The sequence below is a fragment of the Passer montanus genome, unplaced genomic scaffold, assembly GCF_014805655.1.
Source record: "Passer montanus isolate IOZ18808 unplaced genomic scaffold, ASM1480565v1 scaffold12, whole genome shotgun sequence".
NCBI lineage: Eukaryota > Metazoa > Chordata > Aves > Passeriformes > Passeridae > Passer > Passer montanus.
The window spans coordinates 13,315,067-13,329,134 of NW_024358722.1; the positions used below are offsets into that span (position 1 = coordinate 13,315,067).

Below are 14,068 nucleotides of genomic sequence, written 5' to 3' on the forward strand. Positions count from 1 at the left end.
TAGGCATCTACAGAAATGTCAAAGGCAGGTATTCCTTTAAAACAACTGTGACACTTTGAGAAAGTTAAGGACTCTTGCAACAGAGGAAGATACTAAAAATATTGATAATCAGAATTGATAGTATTTTGGAGTTCCTGTAACTGTTTGTTTCTTGTACACTTTACTGAAGGAGTAAGTGAGCAGATTCACTGGAGTCAGGATTACTCAGATTATTAGTGGTAAGTGGATCAGGAGCTGAGAGAAGGAGAAATAGCACAGATTCTTGATTTTGATAGATAAGTAATAGTATTTAAACACTGTACATGGAATCACAAGTCTATGCTTTACCTCTGGCATAATAATATTATAATTACATTTTGCAAGCACTTCTTTTCATCTGAGACTCTCAAGCATTTTACAAGCACCACACCTTAATGAAGTAAGTAATTATCCCCATTTTACATACAGCTACACTGGAGCACTAAGAAGTGACACCATTTAAGATTTAAACTTGAATTGTACTTGACCCTGAGTAGATATGAGAGCTTAGTGTAACAATCTGGAAGAAATATCCGGTGTCAGAAGGAGATGATAAAACGGTTCATGGAGCTGCTGTGCTCTGAACTGGTACAGAAAAGGGATTGCCTTACTTACAAAAGAGGGTAGTACACATCAAAACTGGGATTTAACTTGTTTGGTTGCTGTCTTGTCCTCCCCATGATGGGCCAGGTGTAAGGATGCTGTTCTTAATCCAGTAAATACTGACTTTTGTATCTGTGCCTCAACGTGTTGAGCTGGCTCCCTAAAGCCTTTAGTCGGATTCCTGGTTTGCAGCTGGTCACTTTCACTTTCTCAGGCCTCTCAGCATTTGAAATAAACTTATTTAGGGAGCTTAACTACAAAAGAAACAATGTTGCAATAATCACTGACACGCTGAAGGATGGGACTATTTTGGCGGGGAGATTTGACCTATTGGTTACACACAGGATCGGGTCCCCTAGAAGAAATAAAATTAACTAGAATAAATAAAATCATACTGCTTCTCAGCAAGAGCAACGTCAGTTCAACAAACTCTGCAAATTAAAATGAATTGCAAATTTACCCAACCAAGAGAAGCTCCTGAAACTGGGAATTGTGATGATCATTATTTTTCATGAAATTACTTAATGCAGTGATTGATATCTGTATTAAACTTTCAGACATTGTAGCAGTAGGTGCTTTAAAACACCAAACTTCCTAGACATTATAGCCAGTTCCTGCAAAGAGGTTTCCATATGCAAATCTGCTGTGTTGGTACTACTACAGTTTTCTAGGACTATTAAAACCTGCAATCTTTACGTCTATCTTTGTTCCTCAAGAGGAGTCAGGAGTATATAAATTTGGGATTAAAACTAACTGTTTTTATCTGCTAGTTGGGGAGTGATTTAATAAAAGACTAAAACTAGCTTAGGTGTTACTTAAACTATTTCAAGAATTCAAGGTAAAAAAAAATTTTTACAAATTACAAAGATTGCAAGATATAAATTATTTGTTTCCAGACGCCTGTGCTGGTTCAAATTTGTCCAGTAAACTTTGATGGTTAGTCTTGTACCAGTCATATGTGAGCTGGATTAGGTACTATCTTTCTATGCTCCTAGGGAATTTTACAGCAATTTTTTTTACCTGAAAACATGGCACCTCTAAATTATATTTAGAGATTTCCTTGACTTGTTGTAATGATTTATGGATTCTATCTCAAGAATATTCCTTCTGCTCTGGTATAATTAAATTTTTACACAGAATCCTTGTACACCAGGATTATTGTATTAAGTGCATTACAAAATAGAGTAAATATCTAAATAGCATACAAATAGAAACATCTCAACAAATGTGAAATAACTCACTGACATAGGACTGTACCTCAGTTACCTTAGCTACCAGTTTTTTGGCTGATGTTGGGCATGTAGCAGCGCATCCCTGTGCCTGTTTTCTTGTCTGAAAACTGAGATAATGATAGTGATCTTAAGAAGGTGCTTGTTTGATTTCCAGATGAAAGCAATGTTTAGGAGCTAGACATTATTTAATTTTTTTTTACCCAAATTTTGGATTTAGTAGGCCTGAATATTTTCTCAAACCCTCATAAAAATAAAGCCCAACACCGTTCAGCTTTACCAAATGGTTAACTATCAGCAGAGGAAAACTGACTTTATCTATGCCAAAATATAGGAGACTTTTGTTATGTGCAAGGAATTTTGAAGAGGCTTAGCACCTTGATAGAAAAACCTGTATTAAACATATTTTGAGTGTGTTAAAGAATCTTGTTATAACATGGAAAAATCTTAGTCCTTTTGGTTGGTGAAACCGTGCCATAACCTGTTTCATGCAAAACTGTCTTTAAAATGTGCTTAAGCAACAGCTGGTAGTTTCTCCTGTGAACAGTAGATGATGTTTAATTAGCTTTACAGTCATCTACATTACAATCAAATCAAAGAATGCAGTTGCAACACATTCCCTATTTGTATCGTAAATGTGACCTTAACTGTGTTCCTAAAATCTGTCATGTGCTACAGCTAGATACACTGACCTGATTGTAATGTAAGCAGAAACTTAGAGCACTAGCAGAAATTGCCATTCCTAAAATCATATTAGATCTTTATAAACTGATACTTTACATGTTTGAAGCTCACCACAAAAAAAATAAAAACAACTTCTCTAGTATTCAGTGCTCTCATTAATTACTCCATCTAATAGTGCTTCTCAAAGTCATCTCTTAGAAAAGGAATTTGGATTACACAACCTTGGAAAACAAACCTGTTGCCACCAAGCATGAGCTAACATGTTATAATACTCTGTGGCTTATCACAACTAAGCCAGCACCCAGTCTTGTAGTCCAGAAAAAGTCTTGGTTGATTATCTGTGCAAATAAACTACACTGTGTTGAATATTCTAGTTTCCTTAGGGTTGTATTCTGCCTGAGGACTTGTTTAATACCCGTGTCTCTTTTCAGGTCTCCAGTGATAGCAGTAAAACAAAAAAACTTTTTAGTATTTGTGAATAAATAATAAGTAATGAACTTTTGATTCCATGGTTGCCAGTACTCCAAAGGGGTTTGGGATGATGAATGTAGCTTACTATGCAACTGTTACTGCTGTCCAATGACAGAATGAATAACATTTTTACAGTTTTCATGGATTAACAATTTGGATATTTTTGAACCTACCATTTAGCATGGTATTAGGTCTGCAAATTTCTGAAAACAGTGGCCTCTTAAAAAAAAAAAAAAAAAAAAAAAACAACAACAACAAAAAAACCCAAACCCAAAACAAAACAAAAAAAAACCAAAAAAAACCCCAAAAAACAACCCAACCCAACCAAAATAAATTACTAGCTTTTAGCAGAGCTTAGTTTTTCAGCTTGCCTTGAAGTCAGTATACACCACTGAGTTGTAGATGCTTTAGTGGCTGCCCACTTCTGATCATCTTCATGCATCTCAGTGTGGATTTATGTGTCTGACTGTGGGCACCCCATTGAAAGTACTTTGTCACCACTCAGAGATAAATGGTTTCTTGAGAAAGCAAAGAGCTAATGTCATAATCTAAAATGTGGGTTTTGGACTGTCACAAACCTGTGTCACTTGAATTGAGCCATTAATATTTGCTTATCTCTGTGAAATGGGTCTGAGACCATGATTGGATATGAGAGCACTCTGAAACTCCAGATTTTAAAGTTTTCTGAAATTGTTTCTGAAGTGTACTGTAAAAGAATGAAACCTCAGCTAGATGTGTCTCAGCTTTTTGGAATCTGTATATTGTTTCTAAAAAAACCTGATTCTTAATCTCACTTTTGGTCAAAACAAACAGGGAACTTGCTCTAAGTTAGAGCAGTCTGGGATGCTGAGAGGTGTATATATAAATATTTTCTATGCTGACTGTATTTGCATGATAAGCTAGATGCTCTGGAAAGACCTGAAATACATTAAAAAATTTCTGGAAAGGATTAATACAAAAATAGTATAGGAATATCAATAAAACTGTTGACATTTAGACTTGGAAGAGGTGGGGAGATAAAACAATAACCAAAGTCATTAAGATGTAGAGAGCAGTTGTTTCCTTCTTCCATACTCAGTCTGTTGGATCATTTCAATTAGTGGCTCATAAACTATGGCTGTTTGAGGTGGGTTTCCTACTACAATTAGTTGGGTGACTGAAATTTCAATAGTAGAACTAATGTTGGGGTGGTTATGGTGAGGGTAGGATAAGGAAGTGTACTTTTGTCTTAAATAATCAAAGTTTTCAAAGAGAAACACTGGAAGATTTTAGAGACAACATTAAGATAGGTAGAGGCTAGTAAGTGATTTGATTACTTTGTCATGGATGGTGTAAGAGATGTTCTTAATTATCTCGCTGTCTAATAAATTGTTTGAGCGGTAAGTGAACACAATACAAATCAAGTATATAGATTCTCAGATAAGTACATGCATAAAACTTACATGTACATACATATAACAAATATATGTGTATAGTAAATAACAGTGGAATTTCCTCCCAATGAATTCTTGGTTGTTGGAAGACTAATATTTCAGCTTAGGTCTTGGGTTTCAGGCTGCAGACACACTGTGGACCTAAAGCCCTCTGTCAGTGGCCAGGTTAAGGCAGATGGCAAGCAGTCAGCAGCGCTGAAATGAGGTAAAGACTTAACCTTTTAACAGCGATAATGATGAGTGGAACGGCTTATCTAAGTCTTGCACTGAGCAAGAAATTGGAAGCTGAACAGGAGATGCTGGCAGATAAGCTGTCTGATATATGAAAGAATTCAGTGTGCTGAACATGTCCTTTAGTGTTCTGGTGACTCCTGTCAAGCGTGAGAGAGAGGTATTCTTTCCAGGATGGTCTAGTGTCTAGTACCCAAGCAGGTGGAACACCATGGAGAAGAGTATCCAGTACCTGAGAGAATTACCTGGGCTCAAGATAACCTATATGGATTCAAATAGAAAGCAGTCCCATGTAAATCCAGATGAGATCCATTGTACACAACCCATGAGGCAGAAGTTTGTACACAGCTGCCTTTATCCACTTCTGGGGAAAAAACCCCTAAACCTCCCCCTCCCCCCCCCCTCCCCAAACCCCTGTCTGCAGGTTTGGTTTGGGTTTTTTTCAGAAAAGTCTATATTGTTTTTGTTTTAGAAGCCTCATTAATTTTTTTTAGTGTGTGGGCACAACTTCAGCTTCTGTGAATGATGTGTGCAAATGCAGAGACCCACTGTGCAAGTACTTCATAAGGTAACACCCATTTGTCAACAGTCAGTCAGGGTCAAGTTTTACCAGAAGGAAAAATCATGCCAAACACAGTCTTGGTTGGTAGAATTTATTTAAGGGTGAATGAAGCAGAAAATTGGAGTTTCTTTAAATTATACAATACTGTGTATTGTGAGGTGAAAGTAATTACTGACAGAACTGATGTCTCCAAAGGGTATGGATTTGTATCTTTCCTGGGCAATGTGGATGTTCAAAAAATAACAGAAACACAAATCAACTTCCATGACAAAAAGCTGAAATTTGGGCCAGTGATTAGAAAGCAATAAAAGTTGAATTCTTATGTGCATCCCAGATCATAACAAAGGAGAAACAAAGTATGAGCTCAAGACTTTAATTTTGGTAGTTCATAGGAAAGGGATGCTCAAACTGAAGATTAAACATTGCAAAAGCAGCCATGATAAATTATCAAGAACCTAAAACAGAGAAGCCAACAAAATAAGCAAAACTCAGACTTGTGAAGGCAATCATGCAGATATCGTGGCCAGGTACCACTGGGAGAGATGGCCTTTGAGGAAAAGGGAAATTAAAAAGTAGTGAAAAAGAAAAGTTAATAAAGTAGTTAAAGGTGATAGAGGGAGAAAATTATTGAATGTAAGCCAAGGAAAAAACAAACTTTAGGGAGGTAAAGAACAAGACAAGAAACAGAAGTAACCTAACTTACCAGCTGGCATTTTCTAAATTCCCCATTTTAAAAAGGTGGTAGAAAAGGAGGCAGGAGTCAGAGGTGGATATAAAAAAAAAGTACATGTCTTTTAGTTTGTATGTAGTACACTTCTCTCTTAACTGCTTTCCTCTCTGGTTAGAAGAGGATGATATTCACAGTAGATGTACTTGTGTGTGGTTAAGCATACAGTTTTTACAAAAAATGGGGGCAAAAGAGATGTAAGCTATAGATCCATGAAAGTTAGGGAAGATTGGACCACAAAGGATACATGTTCCCATCTCACTAAATGTCCTTTGAAATTTTATAACTCATTGTCCATAAGATATAACAGTGTTTGATACTATAATGAATGTAGTTTTGTGTTAACATACGTAGCGTGAAACATATCTTTGGTATTGTAATTTCTGGTTGTCGACAGAACTATAAAGAGAGGGAAATCATCATGAAAGAAAAAAAAGTTCCAATCTTATTTACAGTTTAGTGACTGGTAATTTGAAACCCTCAACAATATGGACTTGATGTGTCAGATCATAATGTAATTGCTGTAATTATTTATAATTTTCTTGACTGTACATCAGCCCTTTAAGCATTATGCTAATGGCAGTATTCATAGAATTTGAAAATAATGTTTTTAGAACAAGAAAAAAAACCCATGAATACCTTTTCACTACTGTAACTATTGCTATAGTTACAAAGCAACTATAGTTGCCTTGTTATAGTTACCCGGAGATGCAAACCCATCTTCACGTAGGAGGGTATATGTTCACTTACAAAAAACCCATTTCATTTTAGAAGTTTGCTTTCTTCCTCCACTCTCCCAATATACTAACAAGTGTTAAACAATCAACGTGTACATTCAAAACTAATATTTACTAACATCAACTAACAAGCACCCTTGTTTTCAATGCTGTGTAGGGTTAAATAATTTACTATTTTTTGTTGTAGTGGGTCTATCTTTTGTAACTTCTTAGCAGCTTTAAATCCAGTGGTTAACACTTATGCAGAAGTTTGCAGATTACTAAAAAATCACAATAATACTACACTGCATGTAAAGGTCAGAGAATACTTTTCTGTAATAAAAATTATTCACAATAATTGTCCTAAATATATCAGGGACTTAATTGAAAGCAGGAGCTGTAAGATAGTTTTATCCCTGTAAAACACACTGGCTATAAAACCCAAGAATTCATTTATTGTGTAAAGATTTTTTTGTGATAGATAGGTGTTACAGATTAGAGCACAGGGACTTAGGGTCTTGTTACATGATGTTTTAACTCATTTGAACTGGTGTCCCCACAGCCCTCTTCACTCTCTCCTGCATACCCCTGCTCCAGCTGCTGAGCTGGAACAGGCGTTTATGTGACCCGACAATGCAGCAGTTTGCAGCCCAATGTATAGGTGTACAAGCTGACGTTACCAGAAAGGTCTTTGCTTAACATAATACACCTTACCTGTTTAACCTTCTCACCTGGCAATTCAGATCAGCACCAAAGTTGCCACAAAGGAACAATGGCAAGGTGGGGAACATTGGTTGGCAGTGTGGCAACATTGCCTGGAGGAGTTTTAAACTGCCAGGACTTGCAGCTGTGGGTCCCTATCCAGCACCTGCATGTGATTCACTGTGTCACCTTAGACAAGCCAGGTAACCTCAGTCACCTTCTCAGTACTAGGAAACCTCCCCACTGCTCTTTAGTAGGCTGTACTAGCCAATGTGATCCCAAACAATAGAGCAAGTGTATTTGATCCACCAATACATTCGTCCAATTGACCCTAGCACAGGTATAGGCATTAGCACTTCAGTGACAGTTTCAATTGGTACATAAAAATACTGTAATACTCACTAGAGAAACACCTCCATTTCTATTGGGAACAGAGTTACAATTTGTGATATGCTGTGGTCCCTGATTTTGTTAATATCTGTGAAAAAAGATTGTGCAGGCCACTTCAATTTTTTTTAAGAGCAAAAGGCAGTTGAGAAATCAAAGGCGTAAGGTTTTCTATGCATCCCAATGGCATCCACCTTAACATTCATTCTGTTCACCAATCAAGCTCTGTGTTCTATGAAAAACCACGCGAAGAATAGGGAATCTAAGGGTGTACAAACAACCAAACATTGTATTTTACAACATTTGCTCCCTGGGCTCTATTAGGGCAGACTTACCTGTGCAGCTGCAGTTCTGACACCTAAACTGCCCCATCTTCTCAGTTACTTTCCTGCATTGGCAGAGATGGGAAATTTTGTTTTCCAGAGTCAAAAGGCATCACTTAGTACAGGGTGGGGTTTGGGTGAGGCTAAGGAAAATGATCCATCTTCTCTTTCACACCCAGCCTGGCAGAATGTCTGCCTCTGGTGCCTCCGCAGGGAAGCTGGGAAGGTGGAACCCCATCAGACAGTACCCAGCCCATTTATCTCTTTCCCTGGGTGAACAGGATTGATCCAGCTCCTCAAGTACTCTTGGATATGCATATGTATTTATATATACACTTACATGAATTTGGCCTTTCCTGATCCATTCTGAGTCTGGCAAGGAAGAATACTGAGAAGAATATGGAGGAAAAGCTTGGTCTGGTTTCTGCTTCTTGTTGTATCCAAGCAGGGGGAGATTTTCTCATCAGAACTTCTTTTCTTTCCCTTCTGGTTTTGTTCTATCATGTGCTCTGATGGAGCAAAACCTATAGTTTATGCTCCATAAACTATAGGAATACAAATTTAAGCTTTAGTGGCTTTTGTATTCTACTTACTGTTCTGGCCCCTTAGGAGAAATTGCAGTAAAGAATTCAGGTGAGAAAACATAAATGGCGATGCTTGGCATTTGGCAAAAACTGAATGGAATTTCAAAGACAGAGAAAAGCTATTTTACAAGAGTTGAGGTAGTCTTTGTTCAAAATCATGAGGAACTCAAACACAGAGGATTTTGAGAGCCTCTTAGAAAGACTTCTAGAATTCTAGCTGGTAGAGAATAATGAAAATAATTACAAGTGTTATACAAACTGATGGTTACTATTAACATCCTTTATAACTTGTTATTATTTTTTCAGAGTATTTAATCTTATTTTTGTATCTCATAATTCAATCTTACAATTACTAATATTTTTATTCTTATATTTATTTCTGGTAATTAATGTGTTGACACAAAGGTATTGTGCAGAATAAATTGATGTGGCAAAAGAAAAAGCAAGTTTCTGTACTCTTTACAAGACTTTTTATCTTTCATGACAATTAGTTAATTCCTGCAATAGTTGCATAAAGGTTTTTAAATAGGAAAGAATTAATTTGTAAATCATTAACCGAGTACAAACATGACTATTCTTAGAAATAAGCTTCAGAAGAAGCATTTTCTCTTATTTAAGTTAACAACAGTGGTCAGGTTCCCTTCCTTTAGCTTCAGTTATCTAGATATTAATGAGACTGCATCTTAAAAGCTCTGCACACACCAGCTGATTTTTCATTTTTCATGTCTTGTAAGAATGCTGGAGGCTGTCTCTATTCATTTGCAGATATTAATCAGACTGCATCTTAAAAGCTCTGCACACCCCAGCTGATTTTTCATGTCTTGTAAGAATGCTGGAGGCTGTCTCTATTCATTTGTTCCGTTCTGAAAAATGGGCCACCAGTCATGGAAGGTGAAGCTGTTTCACTGAAGTTCTCCCTGAGGGATTAATCATGATGAACTAATTATAGAACCCAATGTCCATCAGTAGTCCCACTGTAATATCATCTGTAGAAAATGAAAACTCCTCAACTTCTACAATTGATTAAGTAGCATTTTTTACTGTCCAATGGGAAACACTTACTGAAAGTAGCATATAGTAAGTATTTTATTCTTACAGAACATTTGCCCCTTGTCCTCCACGCAGAGGATCCCCTTCAGTTCAGACTGGTTCTCAGCTTTCAATAATTATTTGGCAGTACTTATTTCATTAATTATTTGGCAGTGTGTGAGGGTTTTCCAATCTTTTAAAGTAGTTCCTGCTCCACTGCTGTTCTTCACTGTTCCCCCAGGAACATCTACATAAAGTTCACCATGGAAATTTCTAGCCTGTCTGGTTGTTTGGGTTTTTTAAAATCATTATTTATGAAGAGGTATTTATGATGGATCAGTTCCATCACTGCAATGGCTTGTTTTGTTCAAGAGACAGTTTGGAAATTTTTAAATAATGTGCTGGTGAGTTTGTTGTGCCGTGTTTATTTATAATCAGCAGTTAAACAGCTGAATTGTGAGCTGTTTAATTTCTCACGGAAGATTTGTTTAACTCGATTTCCTAAATATGATTAAAAGAACAGTGCTTGGGTAAATATTCTCAGAATGATTACGAGAGGCAGAACATTCAAATAGGCAAAATGACAATCAGAGCATAGAATCACAAGTCACGGAATCTGACGGAAAGGAACATTGTGCTTCAAATCCCAAACTCCCCTCAGAGAGGAGGTCGAGGGGGTAGGGAAGGGAAAACCAGAGGGTTTGAAAAACCAGTCACGGGTACCCAGGGAAGTTCACAGGAGCCTTAGAATCCTTCAGCCTTCACTTTGCCATGTCCATTCTATGCTCTGTGTTAGACCATACTTACAAACTATTTTTGATTGAATTTGTATTTCTGGGTAGAAAACGTGAAACATTGGGCTAAATTGCCTCCCTTCGCCTCAAAAAAAAAAAAAAAACTAAAGAAAAAACGAACCCCAAGCCCCGGGAGCAGAACTGAATACGAAAGCACTTCGGGATGCTGCCGTTGATCTTTCCCAGCGAATGGGCCACGACCGGGACAGCGCACTGTCGTTCTTTTTCTCAAAACTCAGGTCCCCTTTGGGGGTGGGAAAGTGGGTTTGGATAAAGATGCGACACCGCCACCACAACCCACCACTGCGGCTTCCATCCCCGCGCCTTTGCCCACCCTCACCCGCCAGCTGCGGGCACCGCCCCGCCCAGCTGAGGGCAGCGGCCTCGGGGCCGCCCCGCGCCTGCGCCGCCGTCTCCAATGGAGTTTGAACGCTTCCGAACCAGCCACTCAGGAGCGCGGGCGACGCCGCGCTGCGCTCCCATTGGCGGCGGAACCGCGGCCGCGTGGCAAGCGGCGTGGTGAGCGGGCCAATCGGCGCGCAGGGCCGCGGCATGGCGGGGGCGGGCACAAACGGCCGCGGGGCGGCGGCGCCGGGTTTGAGTGGCGGCGGGAGCGCGGCCGGCCGTGAGGGCACCGGGCTCTGCGGGCACCGGGCTCTGCGGGCACCGGGCTGCGTCGGCAGCTGTGGCAGCGGTGGCAGCGGTCGCCGGGCTCGAGTCGCTGTCGCCGGGCTCCTCTCGGCGCTTAACAGTGAGTGAGTGAGCGGTCGGGCGCGGGGCTGACGGTGGCAGGTAGCCGCCCTGCTCTGTGAGGGCTCTCTCCGCCTCTCGTTGGTCTCTAGTTTTAGGTACTCTGTGATAAGCCGAGCTCAGCCGCGTTGCTTTGAAAATTAAATAAAGGAGCGTTGCTGAGGCTTCCTACGGAGCCATGTGTTTTGGCAAGGAGACGCCACCTGAGGCAGAGCTGTCAAATGTAAATAAACATGTAAAAATGTAAATGTAAATAAACCCCGTTGTTGCCGGATTCGATAGAGCGAGGTTTTATGATCTGCTCTTAATTGCATACATGTGTGTCAAAATAGGACCTAATGTTTTAAGGTGCTGCTTGGTGTTTTGCTCAGGAAGCCTGTAAGGTCGTGGAATACTGTATTCTAATAGTTTCTGAGCTTAAAAGATGCAATTTCTTTAAAAAGGACGCTTACTTCACCTCTTGGAAGGTCTCATTGCAGTTGTCTTTGTGTTTCAGGCGTAATACTCTGTTTTATGTGAAACAAGAATCTGGACAGTATGAGCTGGGCTGTGGAGGAATGGAAAGAGGGCCTCTCCCCCAGAGTCCTGCAGAAGATCCACGAGCTGGAAAGTCAAGTGGATAAGCTTAAAAAGGAGCGTCAGCAAAGACAATACCAGCTAGAGACTTTGGAGGCAGCGTTGCAGAAACAGAAGCAGAAGGTAACCCAGAATGCCGTTCTTCATGCCAAACACTGTTATAACAGTTTATTTGCTGGTAGTTGTTGTTAGGGAATGGGTTAGTGCTTTGCTTCTTCTCCCTGACTGAAGGGAAAGGTAGTACAGAATTATGAACTGTTTATCTTCATCTTACTTAATAATCATCATGTTCTTCCCTCCGTTTAGTTCTTTTTGGTTGCTAATATAATTCCTGCTTCCTATCTGTTTGGCATGATTGTCTTTTTCTAGTTATTTATGTGTACTTTGAGGTTTTTCTATAGCTCTTAATGATTAGGAAAATAAGCATTTTTTTGTTATACTCGTTAAAATCCATTATAAGGACTGGGCCTATTTTATATACCAGAGCTGCACAGTTGGCAGCCGCTTCCTATTTCACCTTGACTACAGATACCTATAATCTTAGTTTATGTTATTTCTCAGTTTTTTCTTTGTAGATACTGAGGGGTTAGGATTTGGTGTTCCTTTTAGTTGAGGGCTGTAGTTTTACACCTTGTCTAACTCTACCCTGTCAGCCCTGTAACCAGGGGACCAAAGACCTGATTGGTCAGGGTCCTGCCATGCTTCAGGTCAGCATTGACTCATTTGGTTAAATTTTGCTTTGTAATCTTTGACTGCAGTTCAGAGACAATTTACAAAGGTTGCTTGTTATTCCATTTAGATTGCTACAACTTTCTAGAAAACCTTAAGCCTAGCAGTTTTCTTACGAGTTTCTTCTCATGAGTTTTCAGGAAATTGTTTCAATCATTCCAAGGGACTGCTGTGGTCCCCAGACAAAAAGAAAGGGTGCTTTAAAACTCTCAGAAGCAGCAGGTAATACAACTGTCAGTCAAAAGAACAACGCTGTGCCAAAGATGATGCCCTTTGGATGTGCCTCCAGGGAGGAGAAGGACATCTTTCTTGCCAGTCTCCATCTTCAAAGCTGTGACCTTTAATAATTATTGCGCACCATTTGCGGAGCAAGCCAATGTCTTCTGGCTGCTAAAAACAGGCTGGAAAGGGAAGTGAGATGATCAGTGAAGAATGTGGACTAATGATGATTATGAGTATTTAGGGGTTGATTAATTCTTTTGAAGAGCTCATCTCTCATCAATAAATAGGAACTGTTAATGTCACTGAATTGAATTTTGGGACACGTGGGTTTTGTTCACACCCAGGAATATTTAAACTATGTGTACATTTGAGGTTTTTAGAGTTGTCAGGATGTCGAAGTGTTAGGAAGAAAGTAACAGCATTGTGCTGAGCCCACCACAAACATCTGAACTTTGTGTTACTAAAATAATAAATGCACTGAAGTATAGAGAGGAGCTGGTAGTTTTAAAAATGTCTCTGTATTCCAACTAGGTCGAAAGTGAAAAAAATGAATCTGCAATACTAAAAAGAGAAAACCAGAGCTTGATGGAATTGTGTGATAATCTTGAGAAAGCAAAGCAGAAAATTTCGCATGATCTTCAAGTAAAAGAATCTCAGGTCAACATTCAGTCAGGTCAGCTGAATTCCTGCAAGAAGGATATTGAAAGGCTAGAACAAGAACTGAAAAGGTGAGGACTTGCTGTATGTCTCTAACATATTTACAATGTTTTTTTCATAATTTTTTTCCTCATGCCTCACACATGTCCTAATAGAAGCAAATAAAGAGGAAGCTGTGTTGCTCTTTCAATTTTTCTTTTTTTCTCTTTGATTTTTGTGAAAACTAAAGAGAGTTGAGGTATTTGACTGCTGTGACAAATAATGCAACACAATTTATTGGCATGTAGAAATACCATCTTTGTGTAAGGAGTTGCTGAGATCCATCAGTGAAGAATTTAGTGAAATTCAACAAGATTGGTAGAACCTCACTGATGTTCTCTGTATCTGCTGTCAAATGTTGGGACAAAGAGATTGTGAGCCAAGGATGTGTGTTCCATTTATCTATTCCCAAAATCAAGTCTGGTTTGCTGAGTTCCCCCTTCCCATTATATTATTTTACATAACTGTTCATTACAAAATATCAGTTACTGCATGTAGCTCATTCTTGGCCATTGTTTGTGATGTTTATTTGCCTGCCTTTTCTTTGGTGCATGATCATTTGCCATTTCATCCCAACTGATGGTTCTCTTGAAGAGGAGTTT

At 39.0% G+C, this 14,068-nt stretch overlaps 1 protein-coding gene across 1 annotated transcript in view; it reads left to right on the top strand.

Annotated features, from left to right (window-relative positions):
* The first annotated feature begins 11,180 nt into the window (after window positions 1–11,180).
* Window positions 11,181–14,068, top strand: part of CENPF (centromere protein F) — a 35,591-nt gene continuing 32,703 nt past the window's right edge. Inside the window, exons 1-3 of the mRNA XM_039698056.1 lie at window positions 11,181–11,244; window positions 11,740–11,942; window positions 13,302–13,498. Of these exons, the coding sequence (XP_039553990.1) occupies window positions 11,781–11,942; window positions 13,302–13,498 (359 nt within the window). The 5' untranslated portion in view covers window positions 11,181–11,244; window positions 11,740–11,780. The remainder of the gene's footprint in view (window positions 11,245–11,739; window positions 11,943–13,301; window positions 13,499–14,068) is intronic.